The sequence below is a fragment of the Nerophis ophidion genome, linkage group LG04 (genome assembly GCF_033978795.1).
Source record: "Nerophis ophidion isolate RoL-2023_Sa linkage group LG04, RoL_Noph_v1.0, whole genome shotgun sequence".
NCBI classification, from domain to species: Eukaryota; Metazoa; Chordata; class Actinopteri; order Syngnathiformes; family Syngnathidae; genus Nerophis; species Nerophis ophidion.
The window spans coordinates 56,769,002-56,793,938 of record NC_084614.1 but is presented as its reverse complement, the minus strand read 5'-3'; the positions used below and the strand labels follow the sequence as shown (position 1 = coordinate 56,793,938).

Genomic DNA, 24,937 nt, shown 5'->3' with positions numbered 1-24,937 from the left:
TATTAAAATCAGAGAAACAAAGTATACATTTTAGGAGTAAAAGCAATTATGTTTTTTTTAGAACCATGTCATTAAGTTGTTTTGTATTACATTCACATTCCTTTTGGCTGGGTGTATATTTTAAAAAAATAAAACTGATTATATTGCTTGATTTAATTGCAGATTTCCTGGTGTAGTGGCTGAAAATGTTTAGAAGAAAAAATGAATTCAAACCAATTTGCAAACAAAAGCACAAAAACCTTTAATTTAAATAGGAGGGAAAAATCACTTAAAAAACTGTACAGAACATTGACTTAAATAAAATAAACCATTTCCAGAAGAACTCAAATAAAAGAAAGCAGATGTCTTGGTGCTAAAAAAAAAAAAAGGAAAACTAAATCTTCCCACCGCACAATTCAAATGTGGAGCTTTTCTCCAGTAACTCACCTCAAACTCTGACTTAGTGCCTTAAACGGAAAACAACCCAGGACTTCCAATTATAATAAAATAGATTTATTTTTTTGAAATATATATTTATATATGACACATGCTGTACATCATTGCAGAGATGATCAAATCCCTTTTTGAAGCTGATATTTAAACCGACGCTCTGACTTGTGCTTTGCTTTTTGCAAGCACACACAAAAAAGAAGATTTTACTGGCGACGAAGGTCAGGAGGGTTACTTGGAACTGAAGAGGGAGAATGAGGGCTGCCAGTGTTTGGACCCATTTAAGCCGAGATCAACATTTTGACTACTTTGGGATTTTTCTGTGATTCCTAGAGGACTGTGGGCCGCCAAAGTTATGCGAATTAAGATTTCAGTGGATCTGATGGCAGGAGACTACTTGGACTTAAGCAGTAAAATGTGGGATACCAGCAATAATGAATCTACTTGCTGCAATTTAAGAGACATTTAGCAGGAGAATGTGGGCTGCAAATATTGAAGCTTCGTGGGCTATCAATCAGCTATTTGGGATTTTGAAAACAAAATATAGTTCCTTGATAGTCCAGCTACTTTGGATTTTAAAATGAGAATGCGTGCGGTCAAAGTTCTGTCTATTTGGGATTTTAGCAGGAGAATATGGGCAGCCAACATTTAACAATTTTGGGATATTAACATGAACACTTGGTTCTCAAATGTTCCATCTTTTTGGTACTTCAGATGGAAAATAAGTGCCCAACATGGTTCCAGCGACCTGGGATTTAAGGGAGGTTTTAGCTGGAGAATGTGGGCAGCCAATGCTTAACTACTTGGCATTTTAGTAAATTACAGACATTCTACTTTGTGTTTCAAAGGGATTTTTGAAGGAGAATGTGGGCCATCAAAATTACACCAACAACACATTCTAGAGGAATTTTAACTGGAGTTCAGACTATTTTGGGAGAATACGTGTTCTATATTCCACAGATTGTTAGCGGGGAAAATACGGCCTTTGCCGCGTTCCAGCTACTTGGAGACTCTGGAAACTCAATGTTTGAGCTACTTGGGATTCTTGTGGGAGAATGCGGGCTTTCGACATTCCGCCTACTACAAATTTGACAGGAATTTTAGTGGAAGTTTGGACTATTTGGGTTTTTAGGAGAATAGAGAAAATATTTCAACTTAGAGAAAATATTAACTGAAGAATAGGGGCCCTGCACCGTTCTCGCTCCTTGAAATTCTAGTAAGAGACTTTGAACAAACAATGTTTGAGCTAAATGAGAGTATATGGGCCTTTTACAAATTTGACAGGGATTTTAGCGTAAATTTGGACTGTTTGGGATTTTACGACAATATGGGCCTTAATGTACTAATTCATGAATCATTTTAAATGGGAGAATACGGGCCCTGCTCTTACTTGGGATTCCTGTGGGAGACCGTGGGCCTTCAACATTTACCTTTTAGTGTAAGTTAGAATATTTCAGATTTTAGCAGTAAAAAAGCAACCTTTAGAGATAACTTGCTTTAAATTGTGCAACAAAAGAAAATCTTTCAAAGAGATGTTTTTTGGGGGAGATTGCTAATCATGTGATGGGCGGGGCTTATTAAAAGCCTGATTGGTGTACTACTGTGACATCTGCAACCAAAACAAGGATGTGGGAAGCAAAGCAAGCAACTTAAGGTGACTTCTCACAGTATTTCCAGTTAAGCACGCACGCACACACGGTGAGATGATGCAACAGGAACAAACTGAAAGTATCACACTAAATAAATCCCAATAAGACCAAAGTCCTCCAATAAATATTCCACTTTCTTTTCCAGTTTTCCAACTAAAACGCTGGATTTAAGTAGTAGTAGTAGAGTAGTAGGACTAGTACAAGTCACTTTGTCTGCTCGTTAGTATGGGGGCGGGGTCGCAGCAGTGAGCAGAAAGTATCCCCTCCCCTTCCCACGTGTTTGGATGTCTCTGAATGGCTAATCTTCAAGTTTAAAAACAACAAAAAAGGCTTCACTCGCGATTAGTCGCAGAGCGACCAAGCTGCGTCCAAAGATGGCAAACAAGCAGCGTGTGGCGGCTGGCGAGGAAGTGTCGCCGCCATGACGGTTGGTTGATCAACTTTCACTTTCTTGGCGTTTGAAAGTGGAGGGCGAGCGACTGAGTGGAGAGAGAGAGAGTGAACAAGGCTTCTTATGAAGCTCATCTTTTTATCTTCCACTTGAGACAAATCAACAATCCTCCAGCAAAATGGCAACAAAAAAGATCCCTTATGATTGCACTGGCCTACCTGGCCTGCAAGCGCGCGCGCACACGCACGCACACACACACACACACACACACACACACACACACACACACACACACACACACACGTGCAAAGTGCTCTCAGGCTGGTAGGGGAAAAAAAAGTAGTTTTGTTTACGTGGGCTGATTAAAACAAAACTCGGATGCGAAGATGGAGAGAATAAGTCCTGAAGGGGGCGCCATTCAGTGTGTGGGAGGGGGCTGAGGGCGTGTCCATCATCAGCGCAGGTGCTCAAGTAAAGGCAGCTCTGTGGATTGGTCAGGGGGGGTGACGGCGTCTCCTGCGTTCAGCAGGCAGGAATCCGCCGCTCGAGTCGCTCCGAGTGGATCTTGCGTGGGACTGGCGTCCTGTGGGAAGGCGGGCGGGGGCAGCTGTGAAAAGAAGACAAGTAAATATGAAGCAAAAGGACAGAATGATTGCAGCTGCAGAAGTGGGCGTGTCACCTGCGTGCGAATGGTGTGGACGCTTCCTGCGTCGCTCTCGGCCGCCGCCGGCCCGTTGAAGCCCTTCCTGCCAGAAAAACTCCACTTCCCGAAATGGCTCTCCAGGTGGAGAACGTTGCCCTGGGCGAGACCAGCCCGCTGGCCCGCTCTGTGACCCGAGTTCTCCAGGAAACTGGCGGCGCAAAAACGTTCGGGCACCGGCAGGGGGGGCGGAGCCACTGAGCCGCTGAAGGAGAGCAGGGAGTGCGACAGTTGTTGACCCAGCAGGCCTTGGATGGAAGATGGACGCTGGTGGGTGGGGTGGTGGTGGTGGGAGGACAGCAGCCCCGCCTCCATCCTGCCCTCTGATTGGCTGAGCAGGGCCAATGGGAGTGGTTGGGGGTGGTGAGGCCAGTTCTGGCTTGGACCGACTGGGTTGTCTGTACCTGGGAGACAAAATACTCAACTAAACAGCAGTTGTTTGACAAGCACTTCATAATTACCAATCTTTTTAATTACAAATGACGTTTTTTTATGTTTCATATGTTTGTCATTTGTTTTTACATTTTACTGAATTACATACAGAATGAAAACAACGCAGAATACCAATTTTCCTGTTTTACTTAAAGAACATCAATCTTTACATTTTATTACTAATTATAATAATTTATACACATATGTATATCACTTATGATAACTACATTGTATTACATTTTACATAATAGCAGTTTCACTATTTAGATCATATTTCTTCTGTTTACAATTCTGTTTTGTCACTTCACACACCCAATGTTTGTACAATTCCTTTGTAAAACAAATTATTTGTACAAAATCACGCAGAGTCATCTAGTGTGCTGAGGGGGCAGTACATCTAAGGACAGCTCCAGACTGGAGAAACTGATCAGGTGGGCCGGTTCTACAATCGGAATGAAACTGGATTCACTGGTGACGGTGGCAGAGAAGAGGACTGTGGACAAACTAGTGAGCATCCTGGATGATGCCAGTCACCCTCTGCATAGCGTTATCAGTAGCCAGAGGAGCCTGTTCAGTGCTAGACGGCTTCATCCCAAGACTCAAAAACTCCTTTGTCCCACATGCTATTAGACTGTACAACTCCTCTCTGGCGATGGGGGCGTGGGGTACTAGGATGACAGGGGATGCAAAACAATAACAGTGCAATACTTTTTCATAACATGCTCACTACTGCCTAGTTTATCTTGTTATATTCTTATTTTACTGTCATATTTTTATTCCCGTTGTTGCTTTTTATTTTTATTCTCAATGTAATATTTTTCTATTTTGTTTCCATTTATACCCCCATTATTTACTTTTTACTTTTTAAATTGATCTCAACTCTGTACACTGCTGCTGGAATTTTAATTTTCCTGAAGGAACTCTCCTGAAGGAATCAATAAAGTACTATCTATCTATCTATCTATCAAATTCCATCCATCCATCCATCATCTTCCGCTTATCCGAGGTCGGGTCGCGGGGGCAACAGCCTAAGCAGGGAAACCCAGACTTCCCTCTCCCCAGCCACTTCGTCTAGCTCTTCCCGGGGGATCCCGAGGCGTTCCCAGGCCAGCCGGGAGACATAGTCTTCCCAACGTGTCCTGGGTCTTCCCCGTGGCCTCCTACCGGTTGGAAGTGCCCTAAACACCTCCCTAGGGAGGCGTTCGGGTGGCATCCTGACCAGATGCCCGAACCACATCTGGCTCCTCTCGATGTGAAGGAGCAGCGGCTTTACTTTGAGTCCCTCCCGGATGACAGAGCTTCTCACCCTATCTCTAAGGGAGAGCCCCGCCACACGGCGGAGGAAACTCATTTCGGCCGCTTGTACCCGTGATCTTATCCTTTCGGTCATGACCCAAAGCTCATGACCATAGGTGAGGATGGGAACGTAGATCGACCGGTAAATTGAGAGCTTTGCCTTCCGGCTCAGCTCCTTCTTCACCACAACGGATCAGTACAACGTCCGCATTACTGAAGACGCCGCACCGATCCGCCTGTCGATCTCACGATCCACTCTTCCCCCACTCGTGAACAAGACTCCTAGGTATTTGAACTCCTCCACTTGGGGCAGGGTCTCCTCCCCAACCCGGAGATGGCATTCCACCCTTTTTCCGGGCGAGAACCATGGACTCGGACTTGGAGGTGCTGATTCTCATTCCGGTCGCTTCACACTCGGCTGCGAACCGATCCAGCGAGAGCTGAAGATCCCGGTCAGATGAAGCCATCAGGACCACATCATCTGCAAAAAGCAGAGACCTAATCCTGCGGTTACCAAACCGGAACCCCTCAACACCTTGACTGCGCCTAGAAATTCTGTCCATAAAAGTTATGAACAGAATCGGTGACAAAGGACAGCCTTGGCGGAGTCCAACCCTCACTGGAAATGTGTTCGACTTACTGCCGGCAATGCGGACCAAGCTCTGGCACTGATCGTACAGGGAACGGACCGCCACAATAAGACAGTCCGATACCCCATACTCTTTGAGCACTCCCCACAGGACTTCCCGAGGGACACGGTCGAATGCCTACTCCAAGTCCACAAAGCACATGTAGACTGGTTGGGCAAACTCCCATGCACCCTCAAGAACCCTGCCGAGAGTATAGAGCTGGTCCACAGTTCCACGACCAGGACGAAAACCACACTGTTCCTCCTGAAACCGAGGTTCGACTATCCGACGTACCCTCCTCTCCAGTACACCTGAATAAACCTTACCGGGAAGGCTGAGGAGTGTGATCCCACGATAGTTGGAACACACCCTCCGGTCCCCCTTCTTAAAGAGAGGAACCACCACCCCGGTCTGCCAATCCAGAGGTACCGCCCCCGATGTCCACGCGATGCTGCAAAGTCTTGTCAACCAAGTCAGCCCCACAGCATCCAGAGCCTTAAGGAACTCCGGGCGGATCTCGTCCACCCCTGGGGCCTTGCCACCGAGGAGCTTTTTAACTACCTCAGCGACCTCAGCCCCAGAAATAGGAGAGTCCACCACAGATTCCCCAGGCACTGCTTCCTCATAGGAAGACGTGTTGGTGGGATTGACGAGGTCTTCGAAGTATTCCTTCCACCTATCCACAACATCCGCAGTCGAGGTCAGCAGAACACCATCCGCACCATACAAGGTGTTGATAGTGCAATGCTTCCCCTTCCTGAGGCGGCGGACGGTGGTCCAGAATCGCTTCGAAGCCGTCCGGAAGTCGTTTTCCATGGCTTCCCCGAACTCTTCCCATGTCCGAGTTTTTGCCTCCGCGACCGCTGAAGCTGCACACCGCTTGGCCTGTCAGTACCTGTCCACTGCCTCCAGAGTCCTATGAGCCAAAAGGACCCGATAGGACTCCTTCTTCAGCTTGACGGCATCCCTCACCGCTGGTGTCCACCAAGGGGTTTTTTATCCATCAAATTAGTTTGAAAAAAACTTTTGATTTATATTCTGCTTTGATTAATCGTTTAATGAGTGTATATAATAGCAATGATACAATTCCCACCGCATGGAGTGCCCGGAACTTGAAATACAGTAGGGAAAGGATTCATATGACCCTATTCCTAGGTGGTCCTATGCAGTCTGCTTAAAATAATGGAAAGTGCCACTCTTCGTAGCAACTGACGCTGTGCTCAAAGTTGGAATTGCCACAAAACAGACTACTGCCATCTGGCGGCTAAAGTGGACAGTGCAGCCTCCCCAATTCGTCACGTTTCCTGTGTCAGGTAAACTGCGACAAATGGGGCTGAATGAATCCCCTTCTTTTGGGGCGGTATAGCTCAGTTGGTAGAGTGGCCGTGCCAGCAACTTGAGGGTTCTAGGTTCGATCCCCGCTTCCGCCATCCTAGTCACTGCCGTTGTGTCCTTGGGCAAGACACTTTACTCACCTGCTCCATGTGCCACCCACACTGGTTTAAAAACGTAACTTACACATTGGTTTTCACTATGTACAGCGCTTTGAGTCACTAGAAAAAGGCGCTATATAAATATAATTCACTTCACTGCACTGTACGTTGACATAGTTTCTGCATGACCGTTGTAAGAGTGGCGTACATTGGAGTGCTGGTGTGTGTGTTTTTAAGTTTTTGTCACTTAGAAAAAAAAAATGCACATATGTTAAGAGTACCATTTAATTTCTCAGAAAAAAGTGTGCCTGGCAGATCTTACCCAAGGAAGGTTGCAGCGTGGTGATGTGTGGCTGAGGAAGGCTGGAGGCTGGCGTGCTCTGTGTGGTGTGGATGGCGGCGTTGGTAGTTATGGATGTCGAGCCGCCGCCGCAGTCCGAGTCTTCGATGTTTCCTCCGCTGTTGCAACCAGCACCACATCCTTTCTGCATCCTGCAGAGAAACATAACTGTCACACTTGCCAGCCCCGGTTTGGTCGCGGTTGAAGACTTCGCACCTGTCCCAGCTGCTGATGAGCCAGTTGTAAATGTTGTGTGGGCTCACAGGCCCGCCCCACACCGAGCGCAGCTGAATGTGAGCGCCTGCGTAAGATGTCGTCAGGGGGGAGACGTAGATGGGGTATCCAATGGGCTGGTCGCAAGACGAGTTGATCATATTCCTCAGGGCCTGCTTGGCGTTCTGAATGCTGCCGCGCTCTGGGTTACGGTTACGCAGGAAGACCAGCTCCTGCTGTTGGCCCGCCCACAGCCCACGCACGCACTCTCTATTCACCTGTTGGGGGCGGGCACATGTGGTGAGAAAGCCTTAGATGACAAAAGACGAAGGAGGCGGGGTTACCTTGATGACCCGGAAGCTGAGGAACCTCTTGTTCAACATGATGATCTTGTACTCGTCGCTGCCGTCATCCATGATGTGCCGCAGCGCCAGCAGTGAGGGCATGTTTGCCAGGATGGCGCTGCGCCAAACCGGGTCGCCCTCGTGCGATATCAACATCTTCTCCTCGTTGGCGGTGATGGCGTCATACAGCACCGAGGGGTCCTCATACTCATCCGGGGATGTGAAATGGTCCTGGAAGAGGCGTGATAGGCGGGACATTACGGTCACCCCCTTGTGAAGAAGCTTCCTGCTGGTCAGAGGAGACGTACCTGATGCAATTTGAGGGACATCCGCACTCCGGGCGCCACCACTCGATTCAACAGATCCATATCTGCGAAGACCCACTCGTCGCGAGGAGACGTGATCCGAAAGTCTCCCTTGAAGAGCGCATGGAGGCCGTAGAGGAACGGCTCCAAGCTGAGCCAAACAAAATAAGTGATGGCAACAAAGTTGTGCACACGTGAAGCATAAACCAAGGGTTCTTAACCTTTTTGACCTTTGGTCCCAACTTTTCCAATAAAAAAGAGGCCCAGAGCCCACTTAAATATACCGGTAATCACACAAAAATATATTTACATACAATTATGTTATGCTAAAATAAATATAATTAATAATAAGTATTTTTCTTAACTAAAGAGTCAATACAATTTTAAAAGCAAATGAAAATACAGCTTCACAACTTCAGGCATACATTATGTGCTTAAGAAACTTCTCTATGACTTTAGCTCCAGACTTCTTCCGTTTGTTTGAGTCGTGTATAAACAGAGTATAGTATTGCCAACTCGGTTTCAGGCAATCTCCTTCATTGGTCAAATGAGCAATGCAATGAGTGCTACCAACTTTGAGCTAATGCTATGTGTTTGCGGCGCTTAGTCGTTAATTTTTTCGAAGTGTAAAAATGCCCTGTTGTGCAGCATGGGGCTGCTCCACGTTTGAAAAATTGTGGAAAGATTTTACGTCGCTTTCCCCACAACCTGGAAAGAAGACATGTATGGGAAGTGAAAGTTTGCCATCAACACTAAAGAGCCACCGATTACAGCATCTTATGCGAGGTAAACACACAAATCTAAATCTGTGTTTTGTTCAGAAGAGAACACACAGAAGCAAAGATAAATAATAACAGAAGAAATTAATACATTTAAAAGATGGTGCAGGAGCCAAATAGAGGGCCATACTTGAATTTATGTTTATTTTATTGTTTTTGAGTGATTCATGCGTGTATGTCAGTGTGCACCCTTTGCAGGTGGTGAAAAGTTCCCACGCAGGCCTATAAGGGGCAGGAGCGCGCTGGGCGCGTGATTTGGCAGTCGGGCACCAGCATACCGTCTTTGACCTCACCTGTCTGTAGACCTCACCTGTCTGTAGACCTCACCTGTCTGTAGACCTCGGCTTCATATAAGCTACCATTTATTTTGTTTCCCGAGTATTCTAACCCTTGATTATTGTAAATAAAACAATATTCAATTGCGCTGCTGGATCAGTTTGAATTAGTGGAGGGAAAGCGGGAAAAGGAAGAATACGTGACAAGGAAGGCTGTGTAAAAGGTGTGAGTCAGACAAGATGCCCGCGCCCCAAGTGGAACAAACATTTGAAACAAAGGGGTTATAGGAACAATCACTTTCAGTGTTTTATGCCACTACAAGTTGTCAAAGACGCGCTGTGAAAGTTGTCAAAGACGCGCTGTGAAATACAGCCGACAGGATTGCGCACCAAACAGGAAGCAAGGCCAACGCGCATGGTGCAGGAGAACAAAGGACTTCTTTCATAAGGTTTGTGATAAACCATCAAACTCATTCGTTAAAAGGACTCTATAGTAATATAAAGTGACTTTTTCTGGACATTATCATGCAAGAATTGTTTTTTTTTGGGACTGCGATCACCAAGTAATGATTTTTAAAGTTTGCATTACAAACATTTGGTGACGGGCTTGCGCGCGCGCTCCCGACGGCCCGTGAACGGACATTTAATTCCCAAAAAAGGAAAAAGATTATTTTTGGAACTTTTTATATTCACTTGGAAGTGCAAACGTTTTTTGTTTTACCAAGTGAATGATTTTTGTTGATTAAAAGAGGAAAATGTCAACTAATAATTCAGCCGAAGGAGGGGAAATGACGGCGATTGCGCAAGAGGCTTCTCGTGTGCGCGCCGCCAGAATAGGCAAAATGTCACACATAACAAGGCGAATGAACATTGTGCGCAATTTAATGGTGGATGCAGAGGCTTTAAAGGAAGTGAAAATAAATATGAGCAAGTTTAATGAGTTCTTAATGGAATTTAAATCTCTACACAAATCATATTCTGAAGCTTTAGAGCCAGATGACCAAAGGGATGATGACCAAACATGGTATCAGCCTAAAATTGCTCTAATAGATGCCTTTGAAGCTGAGGTGTCCCGATGGATATCAGATCTTGAAAATCGCTCAACGCACACCTGTGCTTCTCCACCTGAGGACATTGCTCTATTTAAAGACAGTGATTTAATAACTGGTCATTCTAAGGACAATTTAGGGGAGGCAGACAGCCTATATAAGCACAAACTAACTGGTCACCCAGGCATAATGTCAAGAAGGGAGGCATCAGTCAAGTCCTTCAGTTCAGGATGTTCGTCCAATAATTCCTCTTCATCATTGTGGATTAGAGCGGAGGCGGAAAAAGTTGCTTTGACAGCCAGGGCTGCAAGGTTGCAGGAAAAGCATAATATTGAAGAACAGGAGTTAATGTGCAGGAAAAAAAGAGAGGTTTTGGAGTTAAAAACAGAAATAGAGGCGGCTAATGCTAAAATTAACTACTTGAAGGAGGTAGAAGGTTTAGTGGTGCATGTTGCGGGGCAGAGAGCACCGGTTACAGGGGCAGCATTTGATCCATCAAGGTGTGGTTCACCTGTGGGAGGCCCAGTGGTTAGGCCCAAGGAAGGAGATCAGATGCAGTTCCCCCCTACTCTGTTCGACGCATCTATACCCCAAGTTCCACATGCCAGCCTCCAACCTCAGCAGGCCCCAATTCAGCATGCCAGCCTCCAACTCCAACCTCAGCAGGCCCCAATTCAGCATGCCAGCCTCCAACTCCAACCTCAGCAGGCCCCAATTCAGCATGCCAGCCTCCAACTCCAACCCCAACCTCAGCAGGCACCAGCTCAACAGCAGCAGGACCCAGTTCTACCTCTGCAGGCCCCAGGTCAGCCTGGCGGTCTCTATACCCAGCATTCCCCCGTTCACCAAGCTATGCCTGCCAGTTTCCAGTTCCAACCTCAACAAGCCAACCCCAGCTCAACGCTGAACAATCAGCTGATCAAAATTCTGGAAGCCCAAAATGAACTGACTAAGATGCTAGTGAAACAGCAGCTTCTGTCCACCCTCCCACAAGGAAGTGTTCCCTTCTTTGATGGAAACATCTTGGAGTACAAGTCATTCATCCATTCCTTTGAACACATGGTGGAAAGTAAAACAGACAATGACAGGGACAGGTTGCAGTTTCTCATACAGTACACAAAGGGCCATGCTCAAAAACTGATCAAAGGTTGTGAATATATGTCACCAGACAGGGGCTACCAGAAAGCCAAACGATTATTAAAAGAGAACTTTGGTCATGACTTTAAAATTGCCTGTGCATACCTAGATAAGGTCCAGACCTGGCCTCAAATTAAAGCAGAGGATTCCAAATCCTTGCAGGAGTACGCCATGTTCCTCAGGAGCAGCTGTAATGCCATGGAGGACACGGACTACATGGACAAACTGGACACAGTGGCCAATATGAGAAACATTGCGTTCAAGTTGCCCTTCAAGCTGAAGGAGAAATGGCGCAACAAAGCCTATGAGCAGCAGGAGGAGCACAACCGCAGGGTGAGTGTTTTAGACCTGGTTAGCTTTATAGAAAAGCAAGCTCGTGTGGCAGCCCATCCAGTCTTTGGAGAGCTAAGGGTACAGGAGCAGTCAGCCATAGGAAAGGCTAACGCTAGACCCTCTGTAAAGCCGCAACACTCAAAGTCAGCTGGTAGTAGTTTTGCCACGAGAATTGCTATTAGCCCAATGGAATCCAAGTCAGAGTCTGAGTCAGAGCCCATTTGTCCACTTTGTAAAAACAAACACCCATTAGAGTTGTGTAGACTGTTCATTAAGAAGAAGCATAGAGACAAGCTCAGTTTCCTAAAGAGCCAGGGCATGTGCTTTGTCTGTCTTTTAATAGGGCACATAAGTTCTGTTTGTCCAAGTCGTCAGACATGTCGACTGTGTAAAAAATCTCACCCAAGTGTCTTACATTATGATAGAAAAGACAAGGTATCAAAAGAGGTAGAAAAGCCCTCTAGAAATGTAAGTAGCGCAGGAGCAGAGCTTTGTGGCCATATAGGGGCCGGGGACCAAGAGAGTGTTCTGTCCATTGTCCCAGTCAAAGTTAAGACCGGGAAGGGCAGCCAGGTCCTATCAGTTTATGCTCTCCTTGACCCTGGATCCTCCGCTAGCTTCTGTTCTGAACAGCTTATGTCCAAGTTAAATATAAAAGGAATAAAGACCCATATCCTACTAAGGACCATGAATCAGGAAAGGTCTGTCCCAACTCACATGGTAGCTGGACTGGAAGTGTCTGCACTGGACAACAATAATTTCCTACCTCTTCCTGTTGTCTTCACACAGAAAGAAATGCCAGTCTCCACAAGCACCATCCCCAAACAGGAAGACATAGCACCATGGCCATATTTAGGCAACGTTATACTCCCGAGCATCAGTTCAAAGGTGGAGCTGTTAATAGGCACAAATGCTCCAAAACTGTTAGAACCATGGGAGGTTATAAATAGCCATGGTAGGGGTCCATATGCTGTGAGAACATTATTGGGATGGGTGGTTAATGGGCCATTTAGAGGTGAGAATAGTGAGGCAGTGAGTGCAACTGTTAACACAATATCAGTTGCAAATCTGGAGGAGCTTTCGATTTCCCAGTATAACCTGGAGTTCAGTGAGGTAGCATCAGAAGAGAAGACTGAGTTATCAGTAGAAGAAAAACAGTTTTTAGAGATAGCCAATGAGGCAGTCCTACAGGACGGACACTACAGCCTGAAATTACCCTTCAGAAAACCCACGGTCAACCTACCCAACAACCGCCCGAGTGCCAAACAGCGCCTCCACAGCCCGAAAAGAAAAAGGAAAAAGGAACTCCTCTCAGGTCAAACTGCCACCCGTTCACACAGTTACAATGTGAACAAGGAACTTAACATTTTCAGGACCACACTTGGTGGACAGAACACCATCTTTTGCGAGGCAGAGGCGAACCTCTCCACAGTCTCCCCAGATCCACAGAACTTACAGCCGCTGACCCCAAACCACATTCTCCTTCTAAAAACTCAACCCATCATTCCCCCGGGCACCTTCGAGAAAAATGATCTCTACGTCAGGCGCCGCTGGAAGCAGGTCCAGTATATGGCTGACCTTTTCTGGCACAGATGGACAAGGGAGTACTTGGCGCTTCTGCAAGAAAGACAGAAATGGACCCAAGTGAGGAACAACCTGCAGCCAGGAGATGTGGGCCTGGTGGTCGACCCCACAGCCCCAAGGGGCTACTGGCCATTGGGCAGAGTACTGGAGACTCGGCCAGATGGAGAAGGCCTGGTCCGGTCAGTCAAGCTCCAAACAAAGACTTCAGTCATCGAAAGGCCTATCACCAAGCTGTGCCGCATCCTGGAGGCTGAGGGCTGACTGGTCAGTCATGGAGACAAGACCACAAGAGAGCCAAAGGGACGTAATGTATATACTTTATTTTCTCTCAAGACTTTGCCTTTTGTTTATTATGGAATAGGCTCCTTTTTTTTGCATTAAATTAATGAATGTGATTGAGTCTGTAAAGATCAATCAGGGGCCGGTGTGTAGGAGCCAAATAGAGGGCCATACTTGAATTTATGTTTATTTTATTGTTTTTGAGTGATTCATGCGTGTATGTCAGTGTGCACCCTTTGCAGGTGGTGAAAAGTTCCCACGCAGGCCTATAAGGGGCAGGAGCGCGCTGGGCGCGTGATTTGGCAGTCGGGCACCAGCATACCGTCTTTGACCTCACCTGTCTGTAAACCTCACCTGTCTGTAGACCTCACCTGTCTGTAGACCTCGGCTTCATATAAGCTACCATTTATTTTGTTTCCCGAGTATTCTAACCCTTGATTATTGTAAATAAAACAATATTCAATTGCGCTGCTGGATCAGTTTGAATTAGTGGAGGGAAAGCGGGAAAAGGAAGAATACGTGACAAGGAAGGCTGTGTAAAAGGTGTGAGTCAGACAAGATGCCCGCGCCCCAAGTGGAACAAACATTTGAAACAAAGGGGTTATAGGAACAATCACTTTCAGTGTTTTATGCCACTACAGATGGTTTTACAAAAACAGACTCTTTCATTCTCAATAAAACTAAAATAATGCAATTGGGTAACAGCAGAAGGGAAAGTCAAACACAAACACAAATAGACAGACATTGAATGAATAAAACAAAACAGATTTTGGGGGTAATGGTAGATGAGAAAATGAACCGGAAATGTCATTAAAAATTTACAACATAAAGTCAATAATAAATAAAGCAAAATATGTTTTTGAACAAAAATCACTCCATATTGTCTACTGCTTGCCAGTGTTGCCATATCCGAGTTAATGTGCAAAAATATAGGGAAATAAGTAAAAAAGTACACTTCATTCACTTAACATGTTACAGAAAAGAAAGATCCGTTAGAATAATACACAATGAGTCATACATTGTGATTGCAAATACATGGGGGCAGCCACCACAGTTGTCATACTTCACACAAAAGTCATGATTTCTCAATGATTGTTAGTCCAAAGCTAATGAAAAGTTTAACAAAATTATGATAAGTTATGTTTTGTCATTTGGTATATTTTTTCACATGTATTGCACCGTCGGGTGTGTGTTAAGAGTGCCTGCAGCTCACAAAACACTACAGGAATGTGGCAACAGAGTGTGTCAATACCGCCACAAAATTATACTTTCATGAAATAAAAGCACGTTTTATTGTAGGTATATGAGCTGAATTATGATTACAACTATATACAGACGTATTACTTTGGTTTATTTCGTCAGAAAAACTAACGTCAAAATGACAGCAGTCATAGCGCTTGTTGTTTAGTTGGCCATACTCTTTTTTTACATGGATCTGGTTTGAGATTGTCATTATTGCCAAAAGTGGTGGAAAAGTGTGTTACAACTGAGTGGCCCATACGGACCACAGCTGTGAAACACATTTTTTTTCCGGCCCTGAGGTTAAGAAACACTGACATAAAGTATGAGTGGGTGGTCTCACCTTGCAGACATGCTGTGGGAGGCAGTGCCCAGCGCTCTTCTTCCCAGAATGCACAGCCCAAAACACAAACTGACTAACGGAGAATCTCTTTCACTTGGCACATGCTGCGAGGTACAGAAAGTAGCTCTTTAAGTGAAGCATGACGTGGTTGAGTACTACACATGTTATGTGTCGTACCGCTTGACGCCTGCTGTTGCAATACTGGATCCAGTCCAAGTACACCATGCAGAAGGAGGAGGGCGTGATGCCAGAGGCTCTGTGGTCATAGTCCTCGTCTATGTTCAGATTGAAGGTGGGGTCGCTGTCCACGTAATTGGGTCCAAGACACAGCCGCAAAGCATCCTGAATGGTCTCATTAGCCAACCACTCCTCCATCTTGGGTGACCGGCTCACATAGTAAATGATGCTCTATTCAACAATGCAAAAACATGTTTGTGTCATTTTGTTGAGGTTATGTTGCCTGGTAAATAATACATAGGAATTTCATGACTTGTACTTATATTGGCTCTTGTACTTGGTATTGCTAAAGTTGATATTTATACACAGCAGATCACTGTTGTCCTTGAACAAGACACTTCACCCTTGCTCCTGATGGGTCGTGGTTAGTGCCTTGCATGGCAGTTGCCGCTATCAGCGTGTGAATGTGGAAATAGTGTCAAAGCGCTTTGAGTACCATGAAGGTAGAAAAGCACTGTACAAGTATAACCCATTTACCTTTTTGTTTACATTCAGGAGTGTAAGCTTGCGATTTTTTCACGCACGTATAGTAAGTGTCCTCTACTGAACAATACTGCAGTCTAAAACATGACATTTTTCAATATAAACAAGAATCAATTAATTTTAGTGACATATTACTTACACATACAAAGTATCTAAGGCAGAAGTATTATTAAGTATACAGTAAGAAATGTGTCCGCATAATTTAACTTACTGCGTCACAAGCTTAATTTAATAAATTGTGACCACTAGGTGTTACCGAAAACAATTACCACTTTACTTCAAAAGTGTTATGAATAGCTTAGAAACAGAAAAAAGGGTGGGAACAAATAAACTCTGCTTCTTCCTATCTTTTTTCGGACATGTTGGATTGTGAAACTGTAAATATGTGACTTACTATATTGTACCTGTAGTGTATGCATGTTTGAAAGGAACTGAACTAAATTAATTGTTGCCTTCACTTTCCACACTTCCTTTAGTCAAGCAAGCTGGTAATGTTCAGTCATTTCGCTTTCTTTATGACTTTTATAATTAATCAAATGTCAATTATAGATTATCTCAGTGAGTCATACATAAAATGAAAGAAAGAGCATAAGTGGGCGTCTCACCTTGACATAGTACGTGATAAGGATCTTGCGGAGGTCAAACACTTGCAACATGGAGGCGGCGTTGTTGTCACTGATGCTGTAACCCTCCAGCACGTACTTGGTGGCCGCCACCTCCCAGGCGAGCCAGCGTTGTCCGAAAGCGGCGTTGAAGGAGAGCATGTGAGGCAAGTGGCCGGGCTCGCAGCAGCAGCATCCTTCATCTTCCTCCACGCCCTCCGTGATGGCCTCTACCTCCCTCTGCTGACAGTAGGTTCCTGTGAATGGTAAATGGTAAATGGGTTGTACTTGTATAGCGCTTTTCTACCCCTTTTTAAGGAGCCCAAAGCGCTTTGACAGTATTTCCACATTTACCCATTCACACACATTCAAACACTGATGGGCAGCAGAGAGGATGCCATTCATTCACTTTATTATAACAAGTCATATTTTCTTACATGGATGATTGGAACAAAATATTAGAAACACTTTGGTACCATTCAAACTAATTCTAATATAATATATTTGATATTAATAAATTACAATTTCCCATTTCATTTTAATCAACCCATGTCATCAAACTGGCCTCTTTATAGAATCAGAATCAGCTGATGCTCATATCAGCTCATTAATAACTGACATAACATGACCTGGTTTCTGTAAATAGCTGCTTTGGAGTGACAACACTTCATAAATACAAGCGACAACATTGCTGCTTGGCAGAGATTCAACTTGGTTGATCCCTGTAAGAGCTTCAGGCCAAATCATTTATTTTTACACTCCTCCAGTAATTTTTTCAGCTACTCCTTTACATGGCAAACACACCTCTGAATTCCAGACCCCGAAGCTGGAAGGTGACCAGGCCGTTGCCGATCTCGATGATGTGCACCAGAGCGTTGAGGTAGTCTGAGGCGAGGATGAAGCAGTCTCCGGTGTTGTAGTTTCCCCATCGGCCGAGCAGCAGGTCTCCGCAAAGGCTGTGCTGCAGAGAGCGCGTCAGGTGCTCGTAGAAAATGGAGTTCAGGTTGTTGTCGTCAGCACCTTGTAGGAAAGGAAGGCACCATGGCAATGGTTACACATATATGAACTACGTAGCCATGTAAATACAGTAGAACCTTGATTTACAAACCCCTCATTGTATTACATTTTTGATTCGCAAACTACGGACCGAATGAAAATATACTTTGGTGAATGAACCTTGCCTCAGTGTACGAACGTTTCAACCCACTCATTCTGTGCCCAACAGCACAGCCTAATCATTGTAGCGACCTAGCTGTTAAAGTTAAGGAGTTTTGTGATTTCAAACTGGGTGTGTGTGCGTGTGTGTTGGTAGGGCAGCTGAAAAAGAGGACAGTTAGGCTAGTTGTTATTAAATAGAAAGTTGATCTATCACTTTCTTGTTATGTTTGTTTGATATACAGTACTGTATAGTAATTTATAATGTGCTTAAAGTGTACAAACCTTTACTAAAATATGGAGTTTTATAGAGGCTGGAACACAATATTTATTTTTATATTGGGGAAATGTGTTTCAATATAAATTTGTTTCTACCTATGAACCTTGTTTAAGAAATAATGTAAATTGCGGTAGGGAAGGGAGGGAAGAGGGAGATTGATAATTTTGCAATGCAGTCTTCTGAAAATGATGGAAAGCGCCACTCTACATAGCCACTGACGCGGTGCTCAAAGTTGGAATTTCAACAAAACACATTTTAAGATAGTCAACATTACTGCCACCTGGCAGCTAAAGAGGATAGTGCACGCCCCAATTACGTCATGTTTCATGTGTCAGGTAAGCTGTGAAAAATGGGGCCATATGAGTCCCCTTCCTATTGTACATACAAGATGGCGGTAAATAAAAAAGTATACCTGGGTTACGGTCAAGCTGAGTGGCAAGTCTGGTGTTGGAGTGGTCCACTCGCTTGGTGCTGTTAACAATCAAGACTAGCATTAGCACTACTTGTGTGGAGTGTTGCAGTGTATTATCGCTGCACATTTATAAATAACTTACTTGTAGTCCCGCTCCCAGAACTTAACAGGTCGGGTGTATGAGGTAACAAACACAGCGCTACCTAGGACGGGGTTGAGAGGGGTGGAAAAGATGGCAGAAAAGATGGCCTGCAAAAACAGCACGGCAGAGTCTGTAGACAAATGGAGTTAAGGACATGTCATGATTGATATAACAAAACAGTCGCTGAGGTGTGTAACAGAATCGTTAAAGGATACGTGGCACAGCAAAGGGCTGAGCAAAGGCGTGGAAAGCCGAGCCCCATGTGATCTGCCAAGGAGCGATGTACGTCAAAACGAAGCGTAACTTATATAGCAGGTCCCACATCTGAGAAGTCAAAATAAGTAACATGATCACCGCACTACTCATAGCAATACAAATGTTGTGATATGACCGACGGCATGCGCCCTGACCTTGCTGAAAAGAATGGACATAAAGTAGTAGTCAATTAAAAAGGTCTCCGAAAAGTGTGGGTAGTCGAAGTGGAAAAAGAGGGTGGTGAAGCACAGCGTGACGTACTGCTGCGACGGGGCACAGAAGGACGACCGCAGCAACTTCATGCCAGCCACTGAGATGAAGAGCGCCCGGCTGCTGGAGAGGTCAAGGGGGACATGATTAGACATGCTCTAAAACTCACTTCATGGAGTATAACCCAATACTTTGACCCTTTCATAGCGAAATGAACACTACTAAATGAACATGCCCTACTCACAGAGATAACCACACCCTCTGCAGAACCTTGTTGCGACTTACTAGATGTCCAGCTCTTTATGGTCTTGACCCACAGCCCTTGCTTCTGTGGTGAGGGAGTTGAGCACGACGGCCGGGTAGATGAAGTACTTCTCCACACACTGAAGCCACGCATACAGCTTCTCAAACCACATCAACTGTGCAGCATCTGGCGACAAATAAAAGTAATATGTAAAAAAAACTAGGCCTGTGCCCATCGATCGTCCACCAACAGTATCTGGCCATTTTCGATTACCGCCTCAAACGCAGATCCCCTCTGGCTAATAAACTTATTTATTTTTAGTCCACCGGCAGACAAGCAAGCAGATAATTGTGGATCTCCATAAACAGTGTGGAGCCGCTCCGCTAAGCTAATAATCACCGCAATTACAGAAAATAAACGGCATTATTTAGTATGTTAAGTGTCTTTATCAAGTATTAAGTATTATCGCTGGAGCCTAAGCATGTTACAAACCAAGAGCCAGCATGCTAACAGCTAGCTAGAAACAACAGCAGAAACACTAAGTACTTAGTCAACTTTAGCAAGTGTAGATGGAAGCGTGTTACAGCAGAAAGTAAGCAGAGAATAGCAGGAAATGAACAAGTAGATTAATAAGAGTACAAAGATGAAAATATAACAACTATTTGCATGTGAGCATTGTCACAACCAGATGTACATAACACGAAAGAGGAGGGCGAATTGATCCATAAATTGGTAGTGTCAACACCAAGGGTACTATCAGCATTTGATCGATATGAGAGCGATTAAATCGATAAAAATTTCTAACAAAATTATTTTTTGTTAATTTTTACAAATTGAGATAATTCCCTGAAGGAGATTGAGACCAAAAAACAAATTATTTAAATGAGAAACAGATAGTAGTTTTTACTTTTGTTTAGTTATTGTGTAAGATTAGCTTTGATTTGCTTACACAATTGCATGTAAAAAAAAAAAAGAGAATAAAAAAACTAGTTTAAATATCGGGTTGATATTTTTAAAAGCGACCTATTACGCAAAACCAACTTTTCTTACCTATTGGTACCTGTGCTTGTGTATTTGGGATCTTCATAAGTCCCCAAAATTTGAAATCAAATCTTGTCAATTGTGACGTTTTTCCCCAATTGTAATGTCAGAAGGTATCACCATATATAGTAAAGTTTTACCAAAAGACCTTTGCGAGTCCACTTTTTCTGGGACAGACTGGCTCTTACATGCACATGCATCTTTTGCTGTTGCCATTTCTAATACAAACTTGCATAGAGTTTGAACTTATATCTGTCAGTAGACTTGATATAGGAGCGCTAAAAACTACAACATGGACAACAAGGAGAAGACGCAGTAGAAGTGGAGCCATGTAAATAGGACCGCTCACAAAATAGCGCTTCCTGAAGAGGTGGTCAAAAAGCGGCTTCAAAATGGTCTGTACAACAAAATATATGGAAAATGCTGACCAAAGAACCACCATTACATGCTGTGTGGACCACAACAAAAGTTTTATATAATATGATCCCTATAAACTGTCAATAGCGTTCACCATAAATACATTGAAAAAATAAAAAAGTTAATAGAAGTGATCGGTATCAGCTGATTTCACGCATGGTGGATCATTACCCGAAAGGGGAGCATTAATCCTTGATCAAAAAATCCCTAAAGAAACAACCAGTCATAATTGCTATTTTTAATTGTTATTATGAATAATAACAAAAGTAACTAATGACAATTAATACATCTGTAAAATCTAATGCCATTACAAAAGCTGTATCAAAATAAATTAAAAACATATTCCAGTGTAATGCAGTGCAGCACAGCAAAGATAATATATTTTTGTTAAATAAACATTGTGGTGCTGTTTCAAAAGTACAGATTTAAACTGATCCCACATAGTAAGCTCTGACATAGCTGCTGAAAATTTGAAGCTGTAAAAAATAGATTATCAGAATGTGGAATTCAAAATCCCTTAAAGATGATGGAGGTTAAACGCATTTTTCAGCACCACTTTAACCTGAGACCTTGCTGGTTTTCATTTAATCCACTGTGATGCTCACAGGGAGAAGCTGATAAAGCTCCTTATATTTTACAGTGACTTGAAAGTTAGCGGAAGAAGAGAGCAATGAGACACTCACCTCGGACCTCAAACTGACTGTACTCTTTGGACCGGAGAACAGGGTGAGCCAGGCAGAACCAAGGCAGCTGTTTGCGGAGCTGAGGCAGGAGATAGTGGGTAATGAAGCCAACCACTCCCGCTAGGATGTACAAGACAAAGCTGAGAGCAGGCTTCGGGGCGAGAGCACAAAAGAAGACTAAGTGAGCCTTTGCAACAAAATGTCTTGGAGAAAAAAGGGTCCAAAAACTTGTACTTACTTGTAGTGCAATGAAAACTGTGCTGGCACTGATGGCGAAGGTGATTACGGCCATGAGGGGACACATGACAAGGTCAGAATGAAGAATCTCTTTCTACAGTTGCGAAGGAAAAGGGTTTTAAGATGATGTTCAAATATTTCAAATAGCAAATGTGTCAGTTTTGATCATACCATTGAGTCACGCAGCTTCTCTGGCAAAGGGTCCTTGATCTCCACAGGGGGTTCTTCTGGTGAACGGTTCTCCAACTCGGGGAATAATTTGGATCGCACCAATGACCTGAAAATCAGAATATAAACTCAAATGTCAGACAGCGTCAAATATATAAACGTTTGGTTAGGTAATTAACCACAATTAACCCATCATTATCTGGAGTTAGACTGATTTAACATAACATGTTATCAATGAGCCGGCGTGTACACATTCCTTTCCGTGTTTGCTGCACTTCTGAAGTACAGAAATATATATGTAAATATATAAAAGTAGGCTTTGCTACACATCTTAAAATAAAGGATAAAGCTAGACATGGGCCGATAACAAATTTGGCTGGGCGATGTACTTAAAACATTTGTATGCATGTAAAACACTTAAAAACTTTAGTATATCAGTATGTGGAATTAAATTATGGAATGAAAAACTGTTCAAACTCAAAGTGTTTACAAAGTACAAAGAAGAAGAACTATAATAAACATTTTGAACTTATCGATAATTTTATTCACCTCACTATAAGGAGTACAACTTACTTAATTTTTTTATTTAAATTTTATTATTTATGCAGTATATTGTGAACAAATTAAAAACAGGAAGTGAACAAAAGTGTTGGAAATTGCTATGTAATGGAAAATGGGTAGAATTAAAAAAGCTCTGCTTCTTTCTACTCCTTTTCAAACATGTTAAAAAGAAACTGGAAATTGTGATGTATCATATTGTAATTGTAGGCATGTTCGAAATAAACACTGACCATAAACGATATATTGGCCCACAAATTATTGCCGAAAAACATTAGCATGCTCAGTATTATTCTAAGATCAATTTAAGCAGCAATCATAATCTATAATGATAATAATAATGCATGTAACCCTTTCAAACGCGATACACTATTATTTTTCATTATTAATTGTTATCGTAATAGAAAGGTCAAAACATTTTGGTTATTTGAAATAAGTAAACATTAATAAAATTGACTCTAAAACTCAATGTGCAAAAATTGCAATTAAATTAAATGAAGTAGTTATTTTCCGTCCGCCACTGTAAATTTCGAATACTGGGTTGTCCGTCCTTGTTAATGGACTCATCTTGCTCATTCGATTTGAAGCCAAAATATTCCCACAACAGGACATTTTCTTTACAATCATCTTTTTCTTCACAGTTTTTGTAACCTTGTGGTGCTTCTCACTGTGTGTGTAAGCTAGCAGTCCTGCCTCGACTCACAAAGACAAAGATTGTGAAAGACTGACAAGAGGATTCCCTTTGGTCATTTAATTCTGCTATTGACCAAGGCGCTCAGATGCCGAGAGCGACAAAAAGACTGAAACCTCTTCCAACCTGTCTGGACGCAAGAGACGGAAAAAATCCCCACACACGAACATGCGCAATTTATTGATGCCTGAGAAGTTATCAAGCTTATTTCAATTTATTGTTAAATCAATTGACTTATTGATTATGCGCCCAGGCCTAGCTATATTAAGTACTATCCTTCAGTAAGCTGCAGACGTGGGATCTAAAAGTTTGTTCATCCTTTTTCTTCAGCAAAGATAATGTTGCTTTTAACAAAATGACTGTCTATGTTAGTATTGCTAACGTTTGAGTCATCCTGTCCCACTCCTCAACGTTGTTGAATGTCATACATGGCATTAATTGGACACATGCAAAGTTACAATGTAAATGTAAAAAGTGTATTCAATACACAATAGGCTTCTTGGAACTCTGTTCATTAGCTATAAAACTACAGACACACACAAATGGCATGTTCCCAGTAGGTCTTATCAAAAGTTTTTTAAACTGTCTAAATTCAACGTTAGGAAATAATATAAAATATACTGACAACAGGATGGTGGGATCGCTGCTTTGACGGCTCAAGTGGTAGGACAAGGCCAGCAGCAAGCCGCAAAAGACAGAGAACAGTACTGGCACATGTGCGTCCCCCCATGGTGCCTTTGAGGTGAGAAAAACACAAAATCAGCTCTGGACCATGAAGTTTTTTCAACCACAGCAAAGTTTTTTTTATGTGGCACTTACATTGATGGCACCGAGGCAAAATCCATACAGCAGAGAGGCCACCAGCACGCTGCGTATGAGGCTGAACAGAGACGAGAGGGGGCTGGTGGTGGCTGAGAAGGGACAGAAAAATGAATCCAACATCGCATAAATATGCATTTAACAACCAACACAGAGAAGGCTGAAGAGACCCGATCTTACCTGTTCCACCAAAAACATGCATGTCGATCTGCTCCAACAAACACATGACAAAAGTATTGACCTGAGGTAGCCAGCCAAACAGGAAGATGACTGGGAAACACAAGGCCAACACTGCCAGGGTGATAAAAACACATTATGTGATGCATGTATTGTACAACCATTAAAATGTTAACCAAGGCAAATGTGCAGTTTTACCCAGGAGCATATCTCTGACGCAAAGCAGAAAGTGTGTAGAGAAGAAGGTGACGCCGTACAGGGAGACAGGTTGCACACTGCTAGAGCGGCCGGACAAGTCAAACACCCAAATCAACACGCAGCACAAGCAGAAGTAAACAGGCCGACTGTACACGATAATCCAGTTATGACCCTGTTCACAACAGAAAGAGTGTTGATTAAAGTCCCAAGGAATCAAAACAAACAAAGGTGAGCATAGTACTCACATGCATGGGAGAGGCTGCATCTGGTTGTACACTCTGAAACACAAAAAGGATGCTTAGAAGCTTTATGTATACAGTATGTCACATGGATTTTGTAGTAAATGTCTATGTGTGTGACATTTGTACCTTAAGTAAGGAGTATTGGCAGCTTGCAATGACCAGGCAGAACTGGAAGACCCAGATGTCCCTGAAAAAGCCCTGGAGCAGCAGTTGAAACCCCAAAAAGGCCACCAAACTGGCCAGCACAACAGCAAACACATTTTCTCCAACACGCCGATTCCTGACAACATGATAAAATAAGTCTTTATTAGGGCTGTCTACAGTAATGCATGTGATTGATAAAACATTTTTTATTGCGTTAGCAAAAATGAATGAAGATCAATCACAGTGTTTGATTTGACTGCCTAATTTTCTTCTTTGTTATTGTCAACGACCTATTTTCCCTTGACAAAATTAGGACGATAACGAATGAAAGCAAAAGCATACTAACTAAAACAATGACAAAAT

At 43.4% G+C, this 24,937-nt stretch overlaps 1 protein-coding gene across 3 annotated transcripts in view; it reads right to left on the bottom strand.

The window, feature by feature from the left end:
* Window positions 1-216: 216 nt before the first annotated feature.
* The window catches only part of LOC133551611 (pecanex-like protein 3), a 48,609-nt gene continuing 23,888 nt past the window's right edge, over window positions 217-24,937 (bottom strand). Inside the window, exons 13-36 of one of the 3 annotated variants that reach the window (XM_061898525.1) lie at window positions 24,557-24,710; window positions 24,434-24,466; window positions 24,189-24,360; window positions 23,994-24,104; window positions 23,814-23,905; window positions 23,620-23,729; window positions 21,749-21,854; window positions 21,579-21,671; window positions 21,341-21,491; window positions 19,241-19,385; window positions 18,901-19,075; window positions 18,706-18,814; window positions 18,491-18,620; window positions 18,349-18,407; window positions 17,306-17,521; window positions 16,505-16,758; window positions 15,357-15,587; window positions 15,180-15,283; window positions 8,165-8,312; window positions 7,857-8,087; window positions 7,516-7,790; window positions 7,282-7,451; window positions 3,149-3,573; window positions 217-3,076 (exon numbers count right to left, since the gene is read on the bottom strand). In XM_061898525.1, coding sequence (XP_061754509.1) covers window positions 2,924-3,076; window positions 3,149-3,573; window positions 7,282-7,451; window positions 7,516-7,790; window positions 7,857-8,087; window positions 8,165-8,312; window positions 15,180-15,283; window positions 15,357-15,587; window positions 16,505-16,758; window positions 17,306-17,521; window positions 18,349-18,407; window positions 18,491-18,620; window positions 18,706-18,814; window positions 18,901-19,075; window positions 19,241-19,385; window positions 21,341-21,491; window positions 21,579-21,671; window positions 21,749-21,854; window positions 23,620-23,729; window positions 23,814-23,905; window positions 23,994-24,104; window positions 24,189-24,360; window positions 24,434-24,466; window positions 24,557-24,710 — 3,847 coding nt within the window. In that variant the 3' untranslated portion in view covers window positions 217-2,923. Of the gene's footprint in view, window positions 3,574-7,281; window positions 7,452-7,515; window positions 7,791-7,856; window positions 8,088-8,164; window positions 8,313-15,179; window positions 15,284-15,356; window positions 15,588-16,504; window positions 16,759-17,305; window positions 17,522-18,348; window positions 18,408-18,490; window positions 18,621-18,705; window positions 18,815-18,900; window positions 19,079-19,240; window positions 19,386-21,340; window positions 21,492-21,578; window positions 21,672-21,748; window positions 21,855-23,619; window positions 23,730-23,813; window positions 23,906-23,993; window positions 24,105-24,188; window positions 24,361-24,433; window positions 24,467-24,556; window positions 24,711-24,937 lie in introns of all 3 variants that reach the window. The other 2 variants (XM_061898524.1, XM_061898523.1) reach the window with 2 other exon arrangements.